Genomic DNA, 14,998 nt, shown 5'->3' with positions numbered 1-14,998 from the left:
TGTTTCTTGCAGTCACATTGTCGCCTTCTTTTACTGTATAGTCTAAATTACATCACACCTGATCTTAAGTAGAACAAAACCAGGCTTTTTTTAATGTATTCTTCGATGAAGCTTATTTAGTTGTCTCTATATTTTCTACCAACCATCCAACGTGATTTCGGTCACCAGGAATCAGAGCAGCAGCATGTGCGGGCTCATTTTACAACACTAAGTCTTTTTATTCTTTGCCCTGCTTATCTCCTCCGGCGTTTGAACAGCAGTTGTTGGTTTGTTGAGTAAAAAAAAAAAAAAAAAAAAAGAAGAGCTTCGGATGATTTATTTTTTTTGTTTTTTAGCTATTGCTCAACTCAAATTTTACATGCCACTCATGGCTATGTCCAAATGTTATATACTGAAAAAAATGGTGTGGTGAATTTACAAAATTTAATTTTCTCAAGCAGTTGCACAAGTGGATCCAGATACATTTTTTTAAGTAGATGTATTGAATTGCTTGAATAAAATACTTCATTCTTCTTTTGCCTACACCCAACAAAGCCTGCTTAATCTGACAAATTGTTAGTATCAACGCACCATGAAACATGCATTTACAGACAATTTGATGCCCGATACCTGTACATGCGTTTGATGAGGAAGTTATTTCACTGTGTAATGTTTTAGTGTTATGATGCCATAGTTTTAACATGGCAAATTATGAATGCCTCTTCTGTGAATCTAGTCCGTCTTTATAAACAATGTTTCATTATGTTTTGTCCTTAAAAGCGCCATGATGTTACTCATGTTTTAGGGAAATGTACAATGTATCATTTTAATTGCGTGATTTAAATACTTTATCGTTTAATGTTAGGCTGAACTTATACCAGAGAGTGACCCACAAATGATTCTTTCGTTCAAAGAATCATATACCGAAACCATACTGTTCACTCAGTGTACAACGTACCGTAATGAAGACGAGGGTTAACATGAAGGTTTAACACTCCTGACCAGTGAGTAGCGCTGCTGCATAAACAGGCTGTAGTTGACAATGACGCTAAACGAGGAAAAACAGGGGAAATGGAATGCCAAGACAAGAGAGTACAGTACTGTACTATAGTTAGACCTAGATCTAGTCTCGAGCAGGATAACAGGATGCAGAGATGCGTCAGCTCGTCCGCCTTGTTGAATGTGGCAGATCTTCACGGTATCCTCAAATGAATGGACTGTACTTCATAAAGCGACATCCCACAAAGTGCACAAAATGAATGCCTCTCATTCACCCATCCACGCAAGCACACGTGGCAAATTTATTTGGGAAAAACAAATAGGTTCCAAAATCGTTGGTGACTTTATATCTTGTTTATAACACGCGCGCACACACACACACCCATACGCACACGCACACACACAATGAAATATTGAATCGGGGTGTACAATAACCATCCCGTGAAATGTACAGTAGATGTGACATTTGGGTTTTGTGAATGAGGACAAGGATTTACAATTGTGATTATTTGATTTCGATATGTCGTGATTTATATCAAGCTACTATTATTGACAATGACCGGAGACAGACTTGCACACATCGTTTTTTTTTGTTTCCCACTCCTCTCTCAGGTTTTTAACTTTGGAAAATAATGAATAACATAACAAATGGTAGGTCATGTTAGGTAAACAGCCGTTCAAAATGTTGATTGGTGAAATTTTTAACTGTGAAATACACAATTTTGGACGCTGGGTTCACCCTAGGAATAAACCACAAAATCCGCAAACTCAATTTATGCACCAAGTAGGGGGGCAAAAAACTCACTTTGACACATTCATCATGGCGGCGCTGTTAACGTACGATTCTGCAACAAGGCTGGGTCGATGTATGTTTGATGTTTATGGAGCAGAAGGGGAATATCCCCGACGCATATGAGAGCAACATGGTAGCGGAGGAAGCCACTGATGTGCACACACTATCGGTTACAATGTAGCACCGATGTCGAAACAAATATTTGCCGAACGACCAAAAGTGTCATGTGTTCCTTCTCGCTTGGTCGTAAGAGCGTAATAAAACGATTTGGTGAAAAAGGAGGGGACCCTCAGTCTGGAATAACAAAACGAAGGGAGTCGTCAGAAGAGCTAAGTGTGTTACATGGAGGCACATAATCTACCCTCGCCTGAAGGTTTGGAAGGAGCTCGGGGTTGCTCGGCTCCTCTTTTATCTTAATTTTGCATTTTAGCAACCTTTAAATGGCTCGGAGTCATCAGCTAAGCGTATCCTAGGCCGGGGAAAGGGCGTGTAACGCGAGCGGATAACGGGGCCAGTTTGTAGTTTGTCTCCTCGGATTACCGCCCATTTCTTTCCTCTTTCCCATACAAAGAAACTAAAAGTTGTGTCCAACGACTAGCATTAATCTAATTTCGCCATGGGGAATACACCTTCCTGCTGCGTGGCGTCGAGCCCCAAACACCGGCGGAACAACCACTCCAGACTGGAGCCCTATCGGCCAGAGCCGGAGCTTAGCCGGGAGGATACGGGCTGCAACCTCCAGCACATCAGCGACAGAGAAAATTTGGACGGTAAGATGTTGCCAATATGCATTCAACGGTCCTTGTGGGTTTTTTTCGATTGCAACTCTTACTTGCAATATTTGTGCAAAGGACCCACCCACTCGTTGCAGCAGCAACTCCTGTAGATGTGTAATCATTTCGGTTTAGTGAGCTATTGTTTGACAGTCTTCACAACTGGCAGTAACATAAAGGAAATGGTCAGGTTTGCTTTGAGAATGACAGTCAAGTGAAGCCCTGTTGATTTTGCGCAATACGTTCCATATTTCATTTTAACATCTGTATTAAGTTTTAAAACTGACACAAAAAAACCAAAGTGGAAAACATTGATTGCATATTTAAACAACAAAATGCTTAAAGTAAGATAGAATGGGGAACATCACAGACGGGCTAAAGGAAATTAGTGTAATTATAAACTTTCAAATTACTACAACTGCTACATGAACACACGAATTAGCAGCATATACAGCCAGAGGAACAACAGTTACTGAGACCGAAGCCAACAGTACATCCCTTTTTATGCAAATCGGTTGAGCTAATTTTGCTATGATAGGTAAGGTTCACGCTGCAGGGCGTGATGCTCAATTCGATTTTTTTTTGTTAAATCCGATCTTTTATGTATTCGTTCACATGAATAAAACAAACGTGACTTTTAATATGAATGCATTACAGTACAGATACTGTATACGTGCGTGTCACATCACGGGCGCGCGCATGCGGGTGACACGCATGCGCACAAAGCACGACGTCGAGAGGCGTGCATCCCCCCCCCCCCAAACGACGTCACGTGGCGCCGTGTTTACCAAAGTAAATTTGAGAGCAATACTTAACACAATTCAAAATTCCATGTGGGTAAAAATTGTGTGACTATTCAAAATTCCATATGGGTAAAAATTGTGTGTGTGTGTGTGTGTGTGTGTGTGTGTGTGTGTGTGTGTGTGTGTGTGTGTGCGCGCGCACGCGCTATTATTACGGGCATGTGATGGAAAAAGAAAGTCATTCATGAAAACTGCTGACACTGGTGACGCGAGCAACATGCCCGCTCATCCCAAGTATGTATTAGTAGTTGTCCCCACTATAAATCAGCAGCAGGCCTACTGGAAACCTGATTTGCCCAAGCAGTCGTCCTCTGTCTCTATGTTCCCCTGGTTCCTCATTAAAACTCCAGGCTTCGAAACCACCTGCCTCCCCTTCGTCCATTGATTAATTATTCTGTTTACTCCCCAAAAGCAATATCAATCACAGTGCCATGTTTTGACATTCATTGGTTCATACAATGTATTTGTGCTTTAATATTCTTTGTTCCATTTTCAGTAATCCCAAGTAGAGAGAATCACTTGTATATGCTCCAGCTCACACCTGACCCTTTATGTAAGCGGGATGGGAAATAGAGGAAAGATGAGCCTTCAATACCAAAATGAAAATTATAATAGAGATGTACACGATGAAACGGAATCATCAGTGAGAACTGACTGGATGTTAGTCAAGGCTGACATCTGTAACTGAGCAGTGGCTCCAGGCACCAATATTCCTCTATGTCTTTATGGTGCAGAAGTTAATTTGTGGGGCACACACATGAACATATTGACGAGTCTTGCTGGCAGGCTAATTGAAATCTGGGCATGGATTATTTATGCCTGGTTGATGAGCCTGGGGACTCTCCAAAGTATGAGTTCCAGACAGGTTGACCTACATGTCCAATATACGTGGGAGAATTGGAAAACATTTTCCATCAATAAATATGCACTCATTTAGGGTTACTTGAATATGTTACCGTTAATGAACACTGTACATTTTTAAAAAAAAATTATGATCATGAAACCTTTTCACTTTTGGAATGGTTTATAGTCATCGGTTTCTGAGGAAGCCGAGTCCATGCTTCACGGTGTTGAACCGAGTGTCAATATCTGGCAGGCCGACATGGCATGTCTAATCACAGTGTTACACTGCCACAGCAATTGTGGGAAAACATCTGTTGCCAAAGGTCACTTGCTGTTGTTGTGAGTTGTTCTTTTAATAAAAATATATCCCTCCATTGCCATCACTGGATTCCTTGCTTGGTCTTCTGTTTTTGGGTGTTTATAATGCGTCTGTTTGTGAAGTACTGTACACCTAACTGTCTAACCTCGTTACATTTTAACAAAATCAATGACCCGGCCTTCTTCCATGATGCCGTTCACCCTCCACTGGAAATCCCGACTTTTGTTCCGAATCAGAAAGCTGTACTTTAGATCAAGTGCGCTGCTGGTGTTTTGTTGTTTCAGCAATGCCATTATGCCTGACAGTGTCACTGTTCTATCAGGCCCACCAGCAATTAGGATACTGAATCAGTGGGCGAGGCAGATTTAAAGACTGCAAAAGCCTTTGAATGTCCTGCCTCCACCATCTGAGTCGTCTCAAGCCAGCGTTGCCTAGTTACAGCAAGAAGATGAGGGGATGAGCGGGGAGCGAAAGAAGGCGGGCGGGTTTGTGACTCTGTTGGGTGCAGCGCAAATGACTACCCTCGACTTGCCATGGAGTCTTCAACCCCTACACAATCTTTGCACTGATCCTTCTGTCATCCCCCCCCCCCACCCCACCCTTATGTAATGCAATCAACACGCATGCATTCGTTTGCAGTTACCATTTTAGGCATTAGCACTGAGAGAATAAGGACATAAGGTCATCTTACTGTTAATTCTAAAATGATTCCCATCCGATCCGTATCCAAACTACTTTCTGATACTCACATTTATGCACCATTTTAAGATGCCTAGTTAGACGTTGCATGTGGGTGGTTCTCAGATAGTGTGCCCCAGCAGTGTGACGTGAGAGCCCAAAAATGAACTTCTTGTTGTGGTTGGAGAAAACTATTGGGAGTAGAACCATGCCAAAGGTCACTGACACCAGTGTCTGCGAATAGTCTATTTCCTGTCTGAAATAATGCACCCATTGATTTGTAATTTCAGCACAACGTTTCAGTTCTTCTTGACTGACTTGATCCATTCACCCCCCACCCCTTCCCCCCAACAGTTGTGAGCATCATTTAACCCTCTTTTATTGCTTGCTGCCTCTTCCCCCGGACAACATATTGCGTACACGCACCGCCTCCTACATGAGTGTGGTTCTTTGTGTCCGTACGCGTGCATTTGTATCCTTTGAGGCTCTTCAAGTGGCTCTTTAACACAAAAAGATGGCAGTTCAAAAGGGTTTGGCACAATAGCGATTGCTTGGATTCAAAACATGCTGCGTACCCAAAGAGGCCGTGTGATCTTGGGTACAGTGTATGCCACGGTTATCGTTAGCATTATGCTAAGTTCAGACTGACCTTCTGGGATGTCTGACCTTTCCTGTTTCACTGACCTCATCCGCGAAACCAGGAAGCTGTTGACAATGTGTTCGTTGCACACTGTTTGACTGTTGGTGGGTGTTTTCCTCAACCTTTGCGGATTGGGTGAAGTTCATACTTTCATTGTTTCTCGCTCTTCCTATATTGAGCTGGCAGCAGATATTAATTGTTCATGCTTGATTTGAACTGAAACACATTTACAAAAACAAGTGAGCGAACCCTTTATAGCAACCTGGATTTCTTACCAGACATGAAATGTGATGTCACAATGCACACATTGGAATCTTAAAGTAATACCACAATACCTTGCAGTGAAAGTTCACCGCCCACAGTTTACTGCTCTTACCATGCTAAAATCCTGTTGTGTGGTGATGACTGGGCAATTTTCATGTGAAGCGTGCTTTGAAATAGAGGCCAGACTGACGTTTTGTCTTCTATTTTCAGATCTGCCGATGGAGTATAATCCCTCCGACCATCCTCGAGCCAGCACCATCTTCCTCAGCAAGTCCCAGACCGATGGTGAGTTTTGGTGCATGAATGGCACACGTTTGTCTTTACTTTGGAACTTAGTTCAATCAACCTTTTGTCTGACAGCTCTAAAATGACCTTTTTTGAAATATTTGGGGAAATAAAAAGGATATATATATATTTTTTTTTTTTTACCATTAGATGGCCACTCACCCTGAGCACCTTTAGCGGTTATTGAAACACTTGACTTTTTAAAACCACGGTAAACCGTCAAACCGGTCACCCGGCCAATCTTTATTGAAGCTTTCTCACTGACATTTCGTGATTTTTACGATATGGAGACAACCTGGGCTTTTGTTTTTACAGTTGCTGTGCACAGCAAGCGAGGTAAGGGCGCGACTGTGTCTGTTTACAAACGACGGGCAGCGTTGTCGTGTTCACTGTGCTTTCACCTGTTGCCGCAAACTGCACTTTGTGCTCGTCATGCAACGTGTCGCTGTTTTTTTTAAATTTCTTGATGGTGTGGCTTTGCAGTAAATTTGCGTATCTGTTTGGTAACCGTGTGCATGTTTTTTCTATGATATGTTCTCTTGTGAAGAGGGTTGCAGAGATACCACAAAAGAAGTTTTGGTCACCAAAGAAATCATTGTTACTTTCCTACTTGATATTATCGCACTTAATCGTGCTGTTGCCCTTGTGACTCGTTTTAGGATCCGAAAACAGGGCCTTTGAAATACTGTACCGCTCATTTTGTCTCAGAAAATCAAAGGTGAGATCATGAGGAAGAAAAGTAAAGAAGATGCAAATTGTATGGTTATATTCAACATATATGAGGCATACTTCAACCTATAATTAAGTTCATGTATTTATTTATTTGAGCGTTAGTTTTCAGTAATTTTATGAGCTCAGTTGCATCTCAGCACTTGGATTCAGCTGATGAAGGGAAAACAATGTGTGTGTGCAGCTGTCTTCCTATATATATTTGTTTTAATTTCGATAAAGCAAAAAATAAAACCATTTAACTTTTGTCAAGAGAAAAAGTCCAGCCAAGTTATTTTCTCTTATAAGACAGCTTGCATTGTTTATTGTAGCCTTGACTACGACATGCTGTGCCAGCATCTGTTTGAGAAACCCTGGATCAATCCTGACACCTGTCGGGTAGTCTGTGGTACTGCTTTGAGGCGATCTATCAACTGCTTCTGTATCTTTCCTTTCAGTTCGAGAAAAGAGGAAGAGCCTTTACATCAATCATGTGAGTACAGTGACAAAACTCAAGGGAGCATTTTTTTCTGAATTGCTCCCTCCAAGGAGATCACGACTTTTGCTATGAAATAATTAAACTCGCAGGTAAATGTTGCTCTGGGTTGTGATTATATCGAGTGTGCAAATAGTACGGTGATTGCTGTCTCTGATTTGTTTTTTGCAAGTTCACACACATTTCGGAGAGCAAGGTAAAAAAAAAAAAAAAAATCCCCAAATAATGTCCAATATCCATTGTGCTGTTGCGTCTCCATTTTTCGGATGACACATCTTCAGTGTGATGTATGATGCGCTCATGTAAACTGACAACAATTTGGTGTCATTACAAAGCTGCACGAGCTGGCTGTCCCATCGACAATCCCATCACTTCTAAACTGTATTTTAAAAAACTCCATCGTTGTTATTGCGCATTTCGACTGGTCCAAAAAGACAAAGGCCGCAGACATGCATGCTCTTTTACTTTTGTGTCCCCACTCCAGCATCATTCAGGCCCAGTGAGAAGGAAGTACAGCTCATGCTCTACCATATTCCTTGACGACAGCACTGTCAGTCAACCCAACCTCAAATACACCATTAAATGGTAACTCCATTTTCTTCCCGTACTTGTTTTTCCCAAACCGCATCATATGTGCAGTCGACAGTAAGTTAATGATCTTTTGTTTTCGTGTTTTACCAGTGTTGCCCTTGCGATATTCTATCACATAAGAAACAGGTAAGAACATATTTGCACCGGCCGGTAATTCTGTCTCTTTCCTTTTTGTTGGTCGGTGCGCAGTTTTGAATCAATTGATATTTTTTGTGTTCCGCAATAAGGAATCCAGTGAAACGGTCCGCTCATGCATTTTTGAAGTGGTGGTCGTGTCCTGGGCAAATGTGAAATGCGCTTTGATGTGTCTTGCTGTCTGTTATTCCAGAGAGGTCGACGGAAGAATGTTATTAGACATATTCGATGAGAAGCTGCACCCGTTGTCGGTAAGGGAGTCATTGAATGTACAGTACGTGATACTTGTGTTATGCGAAAGCTGTTTTAACGGTCGATTGCGTGCCATTCCGAGTCTTATTATTATTATTTGAATTATTAGTTACCTAACCACTATGTCTGGTGCCCTGTGCATCGTATCGTCACCGCAGAAATCAGAAGTTCCTCCGGACTACGATAAGCACGACCCTGAGCAAAAGCAGATTTATCGCTTCGTAAGGACGCTGTTCAGCGCCGCGCAGCTCACGGCCGAATGTGCCATTGTCACATTGGTGAGTGTGCGCGCTGTCAATGTGTGTATGTTTAAGCGCTGGGGCCAGTTTTTGGGTGCTGCCTACCTCATAATGCAGTCTGCTATTGTATTAGTTATTTTAATATACTGTGGCCCGTTGTTTTTCTTTCCTTTTTGAAATGTACACACGTAAGATTCCATTGGTCGGCTGTGGCATGGTTCATCTGCGAAACACAAAGATAATGTCACACTTATCATAGGATGTCGTAAAAAATAAGGCACCCCGGTTGAATTGGACGATACGTTTCAGCAACTCCATTATTATGGCACCTCTGCCGGAAAAAAAATGGCACTACCTCAACACACGTCACAAAACTGCTTCTTGCAGCACAAAAATGTTTTAAAATTGAAAGTTAAAGGTGATCTAATTACGTAATAAGTGTTTGTTTGTTTTTTTTTAATCTGAGCGCAAGCTACATATGGCTCAAAAAACTATGCACTAATCAGTATTCATCATTCTCTTTGTCAAAAGGTGTATTTAGAGAGGCTCCTGACCTATGCCGAGATTGACATTTGCCCCGCCAACTGGAAGCGCATTGTTTTAGGAGCCATCCTTCTGGCATCCAAAGTTTGGGATGACCAGGCGGTGTGGAATGTCGACTACTGCCAAATTCTCAAGGATATCACTGTGGAGGACATGTGAGTGATATGAAAACATTTCACCTCATATTTTTTCTGTATTTGTTTTGTTTTGAAAGTGGCTTTACCAGAATTCCCAATTGTGGAGTGAAAATCTAAATCGGGGGGGTTGGCTTGGCTTCAAATTTTGCCTTTGCCCTTTCAGCACAAACATGCACAAACGCTCACTGAAGTGAGACGTGATGGTGATCAAGGAAAGATCACGAATGAAAGCGAGGAAAGCACCTTGAGGACCAGCACACCCGCTGACCCGTTTTCCCTTTCTGTCTTTATTGGAGGCAATCTTGTCTGTGTTTATTCTGAGAAGGAACACAACACTGTTGCCACCGCTTGACCTCCAACCCCTGTCGGAGTCATTCTCGTCCCCACCGTTAGTTGTGCGATCCTGTCCTTGGCCTCAGAAATCCCTCAGCCATGACTGTAAGCCACCTGTTTGGGCAATCCGCCTGGGAGTTGTGCCAGACAAGCGTGTGCGCATCTGTGTGTATCTTTGTGGCATCAGAATAGCTGGACGATTGCCACAGTTCGAAATGTTAGGCAGAATTTGGTTGTCACCGAGGCTAACTTTAGCCTGCGTGTTGCCGTCCACCTGGAAATGAGCGCGGGCGGCGGACAAAGTCCCCTGAAAAATAGAACTGAAATGCATCTAGCAATACAACTTGAATGGACGGAACCGAAGCAAGTGGACGTGTTTGTTTCGAGTCGATGAGCAGTGTTAACTCACGGGCTCTCTTTATCCAAACAAGGAACGAGTTGGAGCGGCAGTTTCTGGAGCTGCTGCAATTCAACATCAACGTGCCGTCCAGTGTCTACGCCAAGTATTACTTTGACCTGCGTTCCCTGGCAGAGGCCAACAACCTCAGCTTCCCTCTCGAGGCCCTCAGCAGGGACAAGGCCCAGAAACTTGAGGTTAGCAATGGTCGGATAATTTGGTATGATGTGGCCCCTGGGCCTCAAGTTTGACGTGTTTCTGAGACTGAGTGAGGATACTTTGCACTTTTGAATGTGACAACGTGCGTCGCCTTCACCTCTACCTCTCATTATTATTATTATTTTTATTTTTTTCACCCCCAGGCTATATCCAGGTTGTGCGATGACAAATACAAGGACCTGAAGAAGCTCGCAAAGAAGCGGTCAGTGAGCGCAGACAACCTGTCGGTTGTGCGGTGGTGTCCGGCCATCATTTCCTAACGATGGCCGCCAGCAGCACCCAGAAAGTGGAACCTGTCAGCTGACTCTGCCTGCTCAGCAGGCAAACGAGGCGGGCAGCTGTCCTGTGGATATGTGGCTCTGTCTCCCTGATGAGACACGCAAACACAATCTGGCACTTTTACCAAGCAAGATTGCACCTCTCCAGTTGTTGTAAATAACAATGCACTGACCCGGAGCGGAACCGAACTGAAGTGTGCGAGTGCAACAAAATGAAGACGTGCAGAAGTGAAGTTGAAATGGGACGCGGAGACCGTCGGCGTCGGAAGGGAGATCAAGTAGCAGCGTGGCTGCATTCCTGTCATTTTAAACCTCTTCCTCCGTTTCCGGCTTATTTTTAAGAGCTCATCGACAGTTTTAAATTCGAGCTCTCTTCCAGTTTCGCATGTTTTGTTTGTATCACGTTTCTGCCCATTCCCATTTCAATACGACACAACTCTTTGTGTACATTCCATTCTGCATATCGGCACCTGTTCATGGATGTATGTATTTTACACGGGGTTGATTTAGCAAACAACCTTCTTCCACCTGGCATTCCTGCTTTGTGAGCCAACAGCGTCAAAGAAAAACGGTGTTTGACACTTTTGACAGGACTGGTGAAGCTTCTTCCGATCCAACTCGGACATTGACTTCAAGCAATATTCATGCATCGCCTCATTGGTGCGATCAGGTCGAATGAAGCATGGTGGGGGGGTGGGGGGCACGCTGTCATCCACTTCTAAGTCCGAGATGTACTTCAAAGGTGACGGCGTACTTTCTTCACTGCCATCGTCCTAACCTGTGGTGCCTGTAAGAACCGACTTCAACTCCTTACCACTGATGAACGGAACAAATAACTAACAAAGAACTTTTTATCCCCACGCCATTTTGTATGGTTCTTCCTGCTCATGACTAAACAGCACAAGTGAACACTCTGTATTCAGAAGCTACTAAAAACATGTCTCTTCAGGGTAGTTTTGTGTTCTGGAGACGAGCTGAATGACTAGTATTATTCAATGTGATCATTATCTAACACTGTTCACGCACAGATTGTATACGTTTTGCTAAGTTGTCTTTATATAGTGTGCATAGCGGTGCCAGTGTGCAACATCTGCGGTCGTACCGTTAGAATATTTATATTGGATCCGTTTCTACTGTACACGAGGTGGGCCGCAACGGCGACAAATCATTCAAAGAACCTGAGATAAAACGATTTCAGTGGGAGCCACCGTCAAAAACGTTTGTCTTGTTTCTTATGACAGTGTTTTCTACTCACAGAAAGTTGTCGTGTTAAAACGTGGTACATAGGGCAATAACAATTATAGGCACACAGTCAATGATTTGATCCGATTTTTTTTTTTAAAAGCGAGTCTGGGACGATTGTGTCATATTTTCTTGAAATGAAGAAGCTCATGTTATTTGGACGGCCACACTGGCAAATTGTTGTCTGGAAGTTGAAAAATCTTGCCGGGTGCTTCACTGCATTGTATTGTAAATGGAATTTATATAAAAAAATATATATCGTTATAAAAACAACAATATGAGATGAATTTGTTTCCATTAACTTTTTTTTTTCTGAAACATGCTTTCGGCATCAAGATGTGACTGCAGTGTGCAGTCACTTAACGACTTATAACTTGATTTATTTTGAGAGATGGCTTGCACATAGCAGGAAAGAATCATGATCTCCATATTTTTCCTTCACTTAGCTTGCTTGCTCGCAATTTCACACAAATTTGGGCCAAAGATGTAGAATCCAAATTAATTGTATAATTTTACATACAGTATTTGTCAAGGAAATCGAAATCATTGCAAGAATAAGAACATGATTTTGGTAACCTTTAGTTGAATAAAAAAAACCTATGAAAGCTGTTAACAATATTTAGGATCATTCTGCCACACTTGACAGTCTGGTCCCAAATCAGGTCCTTGTTATTTCTGGCTCTGACCAGCAGGTGCCAGAAGGGAAGACGTGGAACCAAAGTGCCGGAGGCCCAAAGGCGGTTCAAGCTGGCCTTGGAGGTAGAAGGACTACATTGCACAGTGCAAAGTGTTGAAAGGTGTTCTTGTATTTTGGAGATTCTTTATTTCACGATTGTATCGCCCAATCATATGTTCACACAGCCGAATCGAATGTTTCAAGTGACCCAGAAGCAAAATGGGGAACAGCTGCCAAGAACAGGTGGGCAATCTGACGACAGCACCTCATAGAGGTTGTTACATTTTTTGGGGGGGCGGGAGATGGGGGTTAGATTTTCTTTGCATTTCTCCTTGGATTTACTTCAAAACCCAAATTCTTACAAATTCTTTTTGTTTGGAAAATTCAAAGTGACTTGCATTCTACAAAAACTGGCAATATGCTTAAAGCCAGTTCCTGAAGATGATAAATTATTTTTCATGCTGCTGTAGCAAAGTGGTTTCATTTTTTTATGCTTTTGCTAGTTTGGATGTGCTTTGAAATTTTGTTTGAATTTAGAACTCGTAACCCCGGAGGTCGCTCGTCTTCCTGTAAGGACGTCCTGCGTCCCCAAAATATCTCTGCAATGCCATGCAGGACAGCGACGTGCCTTTGCAAGCGTGTTAAGAATAGATCCACAATGGGGCTCGCTGCCGTCTTCAGTTGTCTGCCGGGGACTCAGGGCGAGGAAGTTCGGGAGCATTTCCCCTGCTTTCTACTTCCGTTAGTTTTGAGGGAAACTCAAAAGGAATCATGTTGGATTGGAGCTCACAAAACTGTTGGGTATGTCCAACTGAGTGTTAGTGAGGTTCCTGCAGGTCTAAGAGAAGACAAAATGCTGAGGTACCGCAAGGAGAGTTAAAGGAGAGGCCCAAAACTTTGGGTGCTGAAAGAATGACTCTGGGCGGACGGAACATGGCGGGATCCAGTCCGTCAGAAATCATCTTTATCTCTGTCAATCAAAGTGTCACCTTGATAGGTGAGTGAATGTTGATTTTTTTTTTTTTTTTGCCGGAAGTTCAGCGCGCTTCTAATCCTGTCATGCGTTTAATTCAGGAAAAGTGTGGCTGGTCCTGATGATCTTTCTCCGCGGCCTCATCCTCCTCCTGGCTGGTTACCCTCTCTACCAGGACGAAGAGGAGCGCTTTGTATGCAACACGATTCAACCGGGCTGTGCCAATGTGTGCTACGATATATTTTCCCCGATCTCCCTTTTCCGCTTCTGGCTCGTGCAACTCGTCACCTTAAGTCTGCCCTACATCATCTTTACAATCTATGTGACGCATAAGGTGTCAAATGGCCTGGATGTAGCCCCGAACTCTTTGGGTCCTGGTCAAACTATGCAACTGCACAAGACCCGGCAAGAGCTGTCCGTCAAGACCTCGGGGGGAAAAAAGCGAGAGTTGGTCCGATGTTTCACGGGTGCCTACATATTTCAGTTGATGCTCCGGACTTTGCTGGAGGCAGGATTTGGGGCGGCACACTATTATATGTTTGGTTTCTCCATCCCGAGGAGGTTTCTATGCCAACACCCTCCGTGCACCACCCAGGTGGACTGCTACATCTCAAGACCCACCGAGAAGACGCTGATGCTCAACTTTATGCTTGGCGTGTCCGCCCTGTCCCTTTTCCTAAATGCCCTGGATTTTATTTGTGCAATCAAGCGCTCCATGAGGCAAAAGAGTAAAAGAAAGTTGATGGAGTGTGTTTATGAGGACGAGCGCGATTTCCTGGGGACCCCTGATCCCAATTTTTCCGTGGGATGTCAAACTCTGGAAACTGAGGCTGGTCCAAGAGGGAGTTTCCGCAAGAGGCAAGGCAGCCGGAGTTCTTGCAAAGGGAGGGCAGTCGGAATAATTCAGGATGCAACCTCAGCCCCTCGCCCTTTGGAACCTTTGGCCTGCAACACCAACAGAAACAATGGATACCCTTTTTCGGAGACGGAGAAGGAAGGTGACGAGCTGGCTCTCTTTTCCTTTGAACCGACGGGGACCCCTAAAGCCATTTGTGTTAGTAAACGGAGCAGGCTCAAACCTCCACCACCCCCCAGGCGGGACCTTGGGCTTCACCCGGCGCTGTCACCAAGACTCAAGAGAGATGAGCCCATGACGACAGAAACCGCTGTGGATAGGATTGGTCAGTACACTTTGGCGGAGCCGGCCAATGGTGCGGACCGATCAAACGATGACGGCCAGGAGAAAAGATCCGAGTGGGTGTGACTTCTTTTTTTTTTCTTTATTCGCAGGGTTGTTATGCAAGATGAGACCGAGCAAATAAGATGTGAGAGCAACTTGAGAGCCAGCTTTACATAGTGGCAACAACTGTTGGATCGCTGGCCGTTCTACCTCACTGCGCGTC

General features: G+C 43.6%; 2 protein-coding genes across 6 annotated transcripts; both read left to right on the top strand.

The window, feature by feature from the left end:
* The first annotated feature begins 1,861 nt into the window (after nucleotides 1-1,861).
* On the top strand, nucleotides 1,862-12,222 carry ccny (cyclin Y). 5 transcript variants are annotated; one of them, XM_019864554.1, is made up of 13 exons: nucleotides 1,862-2,144; nucleotides 2,343-2,541; nucleotides 6,302-6,376; nucleotides 6,692-6,712; nucleotides 7,543-7,577; nucleotides 7,753-7,776; nucleotides 8,065-8,165; nucleotides 8,262-8,297; nucleotides 8,500-8,557; nucleotides 8,717-8,836; nucleotides 9,329-9,495; nucleotides 10,242-10,404; nucleotides 10,570-12,222. In XM_019864554.1, exons 2-13 carry the CDS (start codon nucleotides 2,388-2,390, stop codon nucleotides 10,684-10,686), a joined length of 1,071 nt encoding a protein of 356 aa, XP_019720113.1. In that variant the 5' UTR covers nucleotides 1,862-2,144; nucleotides 2,343-2,387; the 3' UTR covers nucleotides 10,687-12,222. The 5 variants fall into 5 exon arrangements, with proteins under 5 accessions (XP_019720113.1, XP_019720112.1, XP_019720114.1 ...); XM_019864553.1 differs by having other exon boundaries at nucleotides 1,862-2,541; XM_019864555.1 differs by lacking the exon at nucleotides 6,692-6,712 and having other exon boundaries at nucleotides 1,862-2,541.
* A 964-nt stretch (nucleotides 12,223-13,186) lies between these two features.
* On the top strand, nucleotides 13,187-14,979 carry gjd4 (gap junction protein delta 4). The gene is made up of 2 exons (XM_019864533.1): nucleotides 13,187-13,619; nucleotides 13,697-14,979. The coding sequence occupies exons 1-2, from the start codon at nucleotides 13,535-13,537 to the stop codon at nucleotides 14,857-14,859; spliced, it is 1,248 nt and encodes a 415-aa protein (XP_019720092.1). The 5' UTR covers nucleotides 13,187-13,534; the 3' UTR covers nucleotides 14,860-14,979.
* The last annotated feature ends 19 nt before the right edge of the window (nucleotides 14,980-14,998 follow it).

The sequence above is a fragment of the Hippocampus comes genome, unplaced genomic scaffold, assembly GCF_001891065.2.
Source record: "Hippocampus comes isolate QL1 unplaced genomic scaffold, H_comes_QL1_v1.1 scaffold389, whole genome shotgun sequence".
Lineage (NCBI taxonomy): Eukaryota > Metazoa > Chordata > Actinopteri > Syngnathiformes > Syngnathidae > Hippocampus > Hippocampus comes.
Note: the sequence above shows the minus strand (reverse complement) of the source record. Positions and strands in the feature narration are given on the sequence as shown.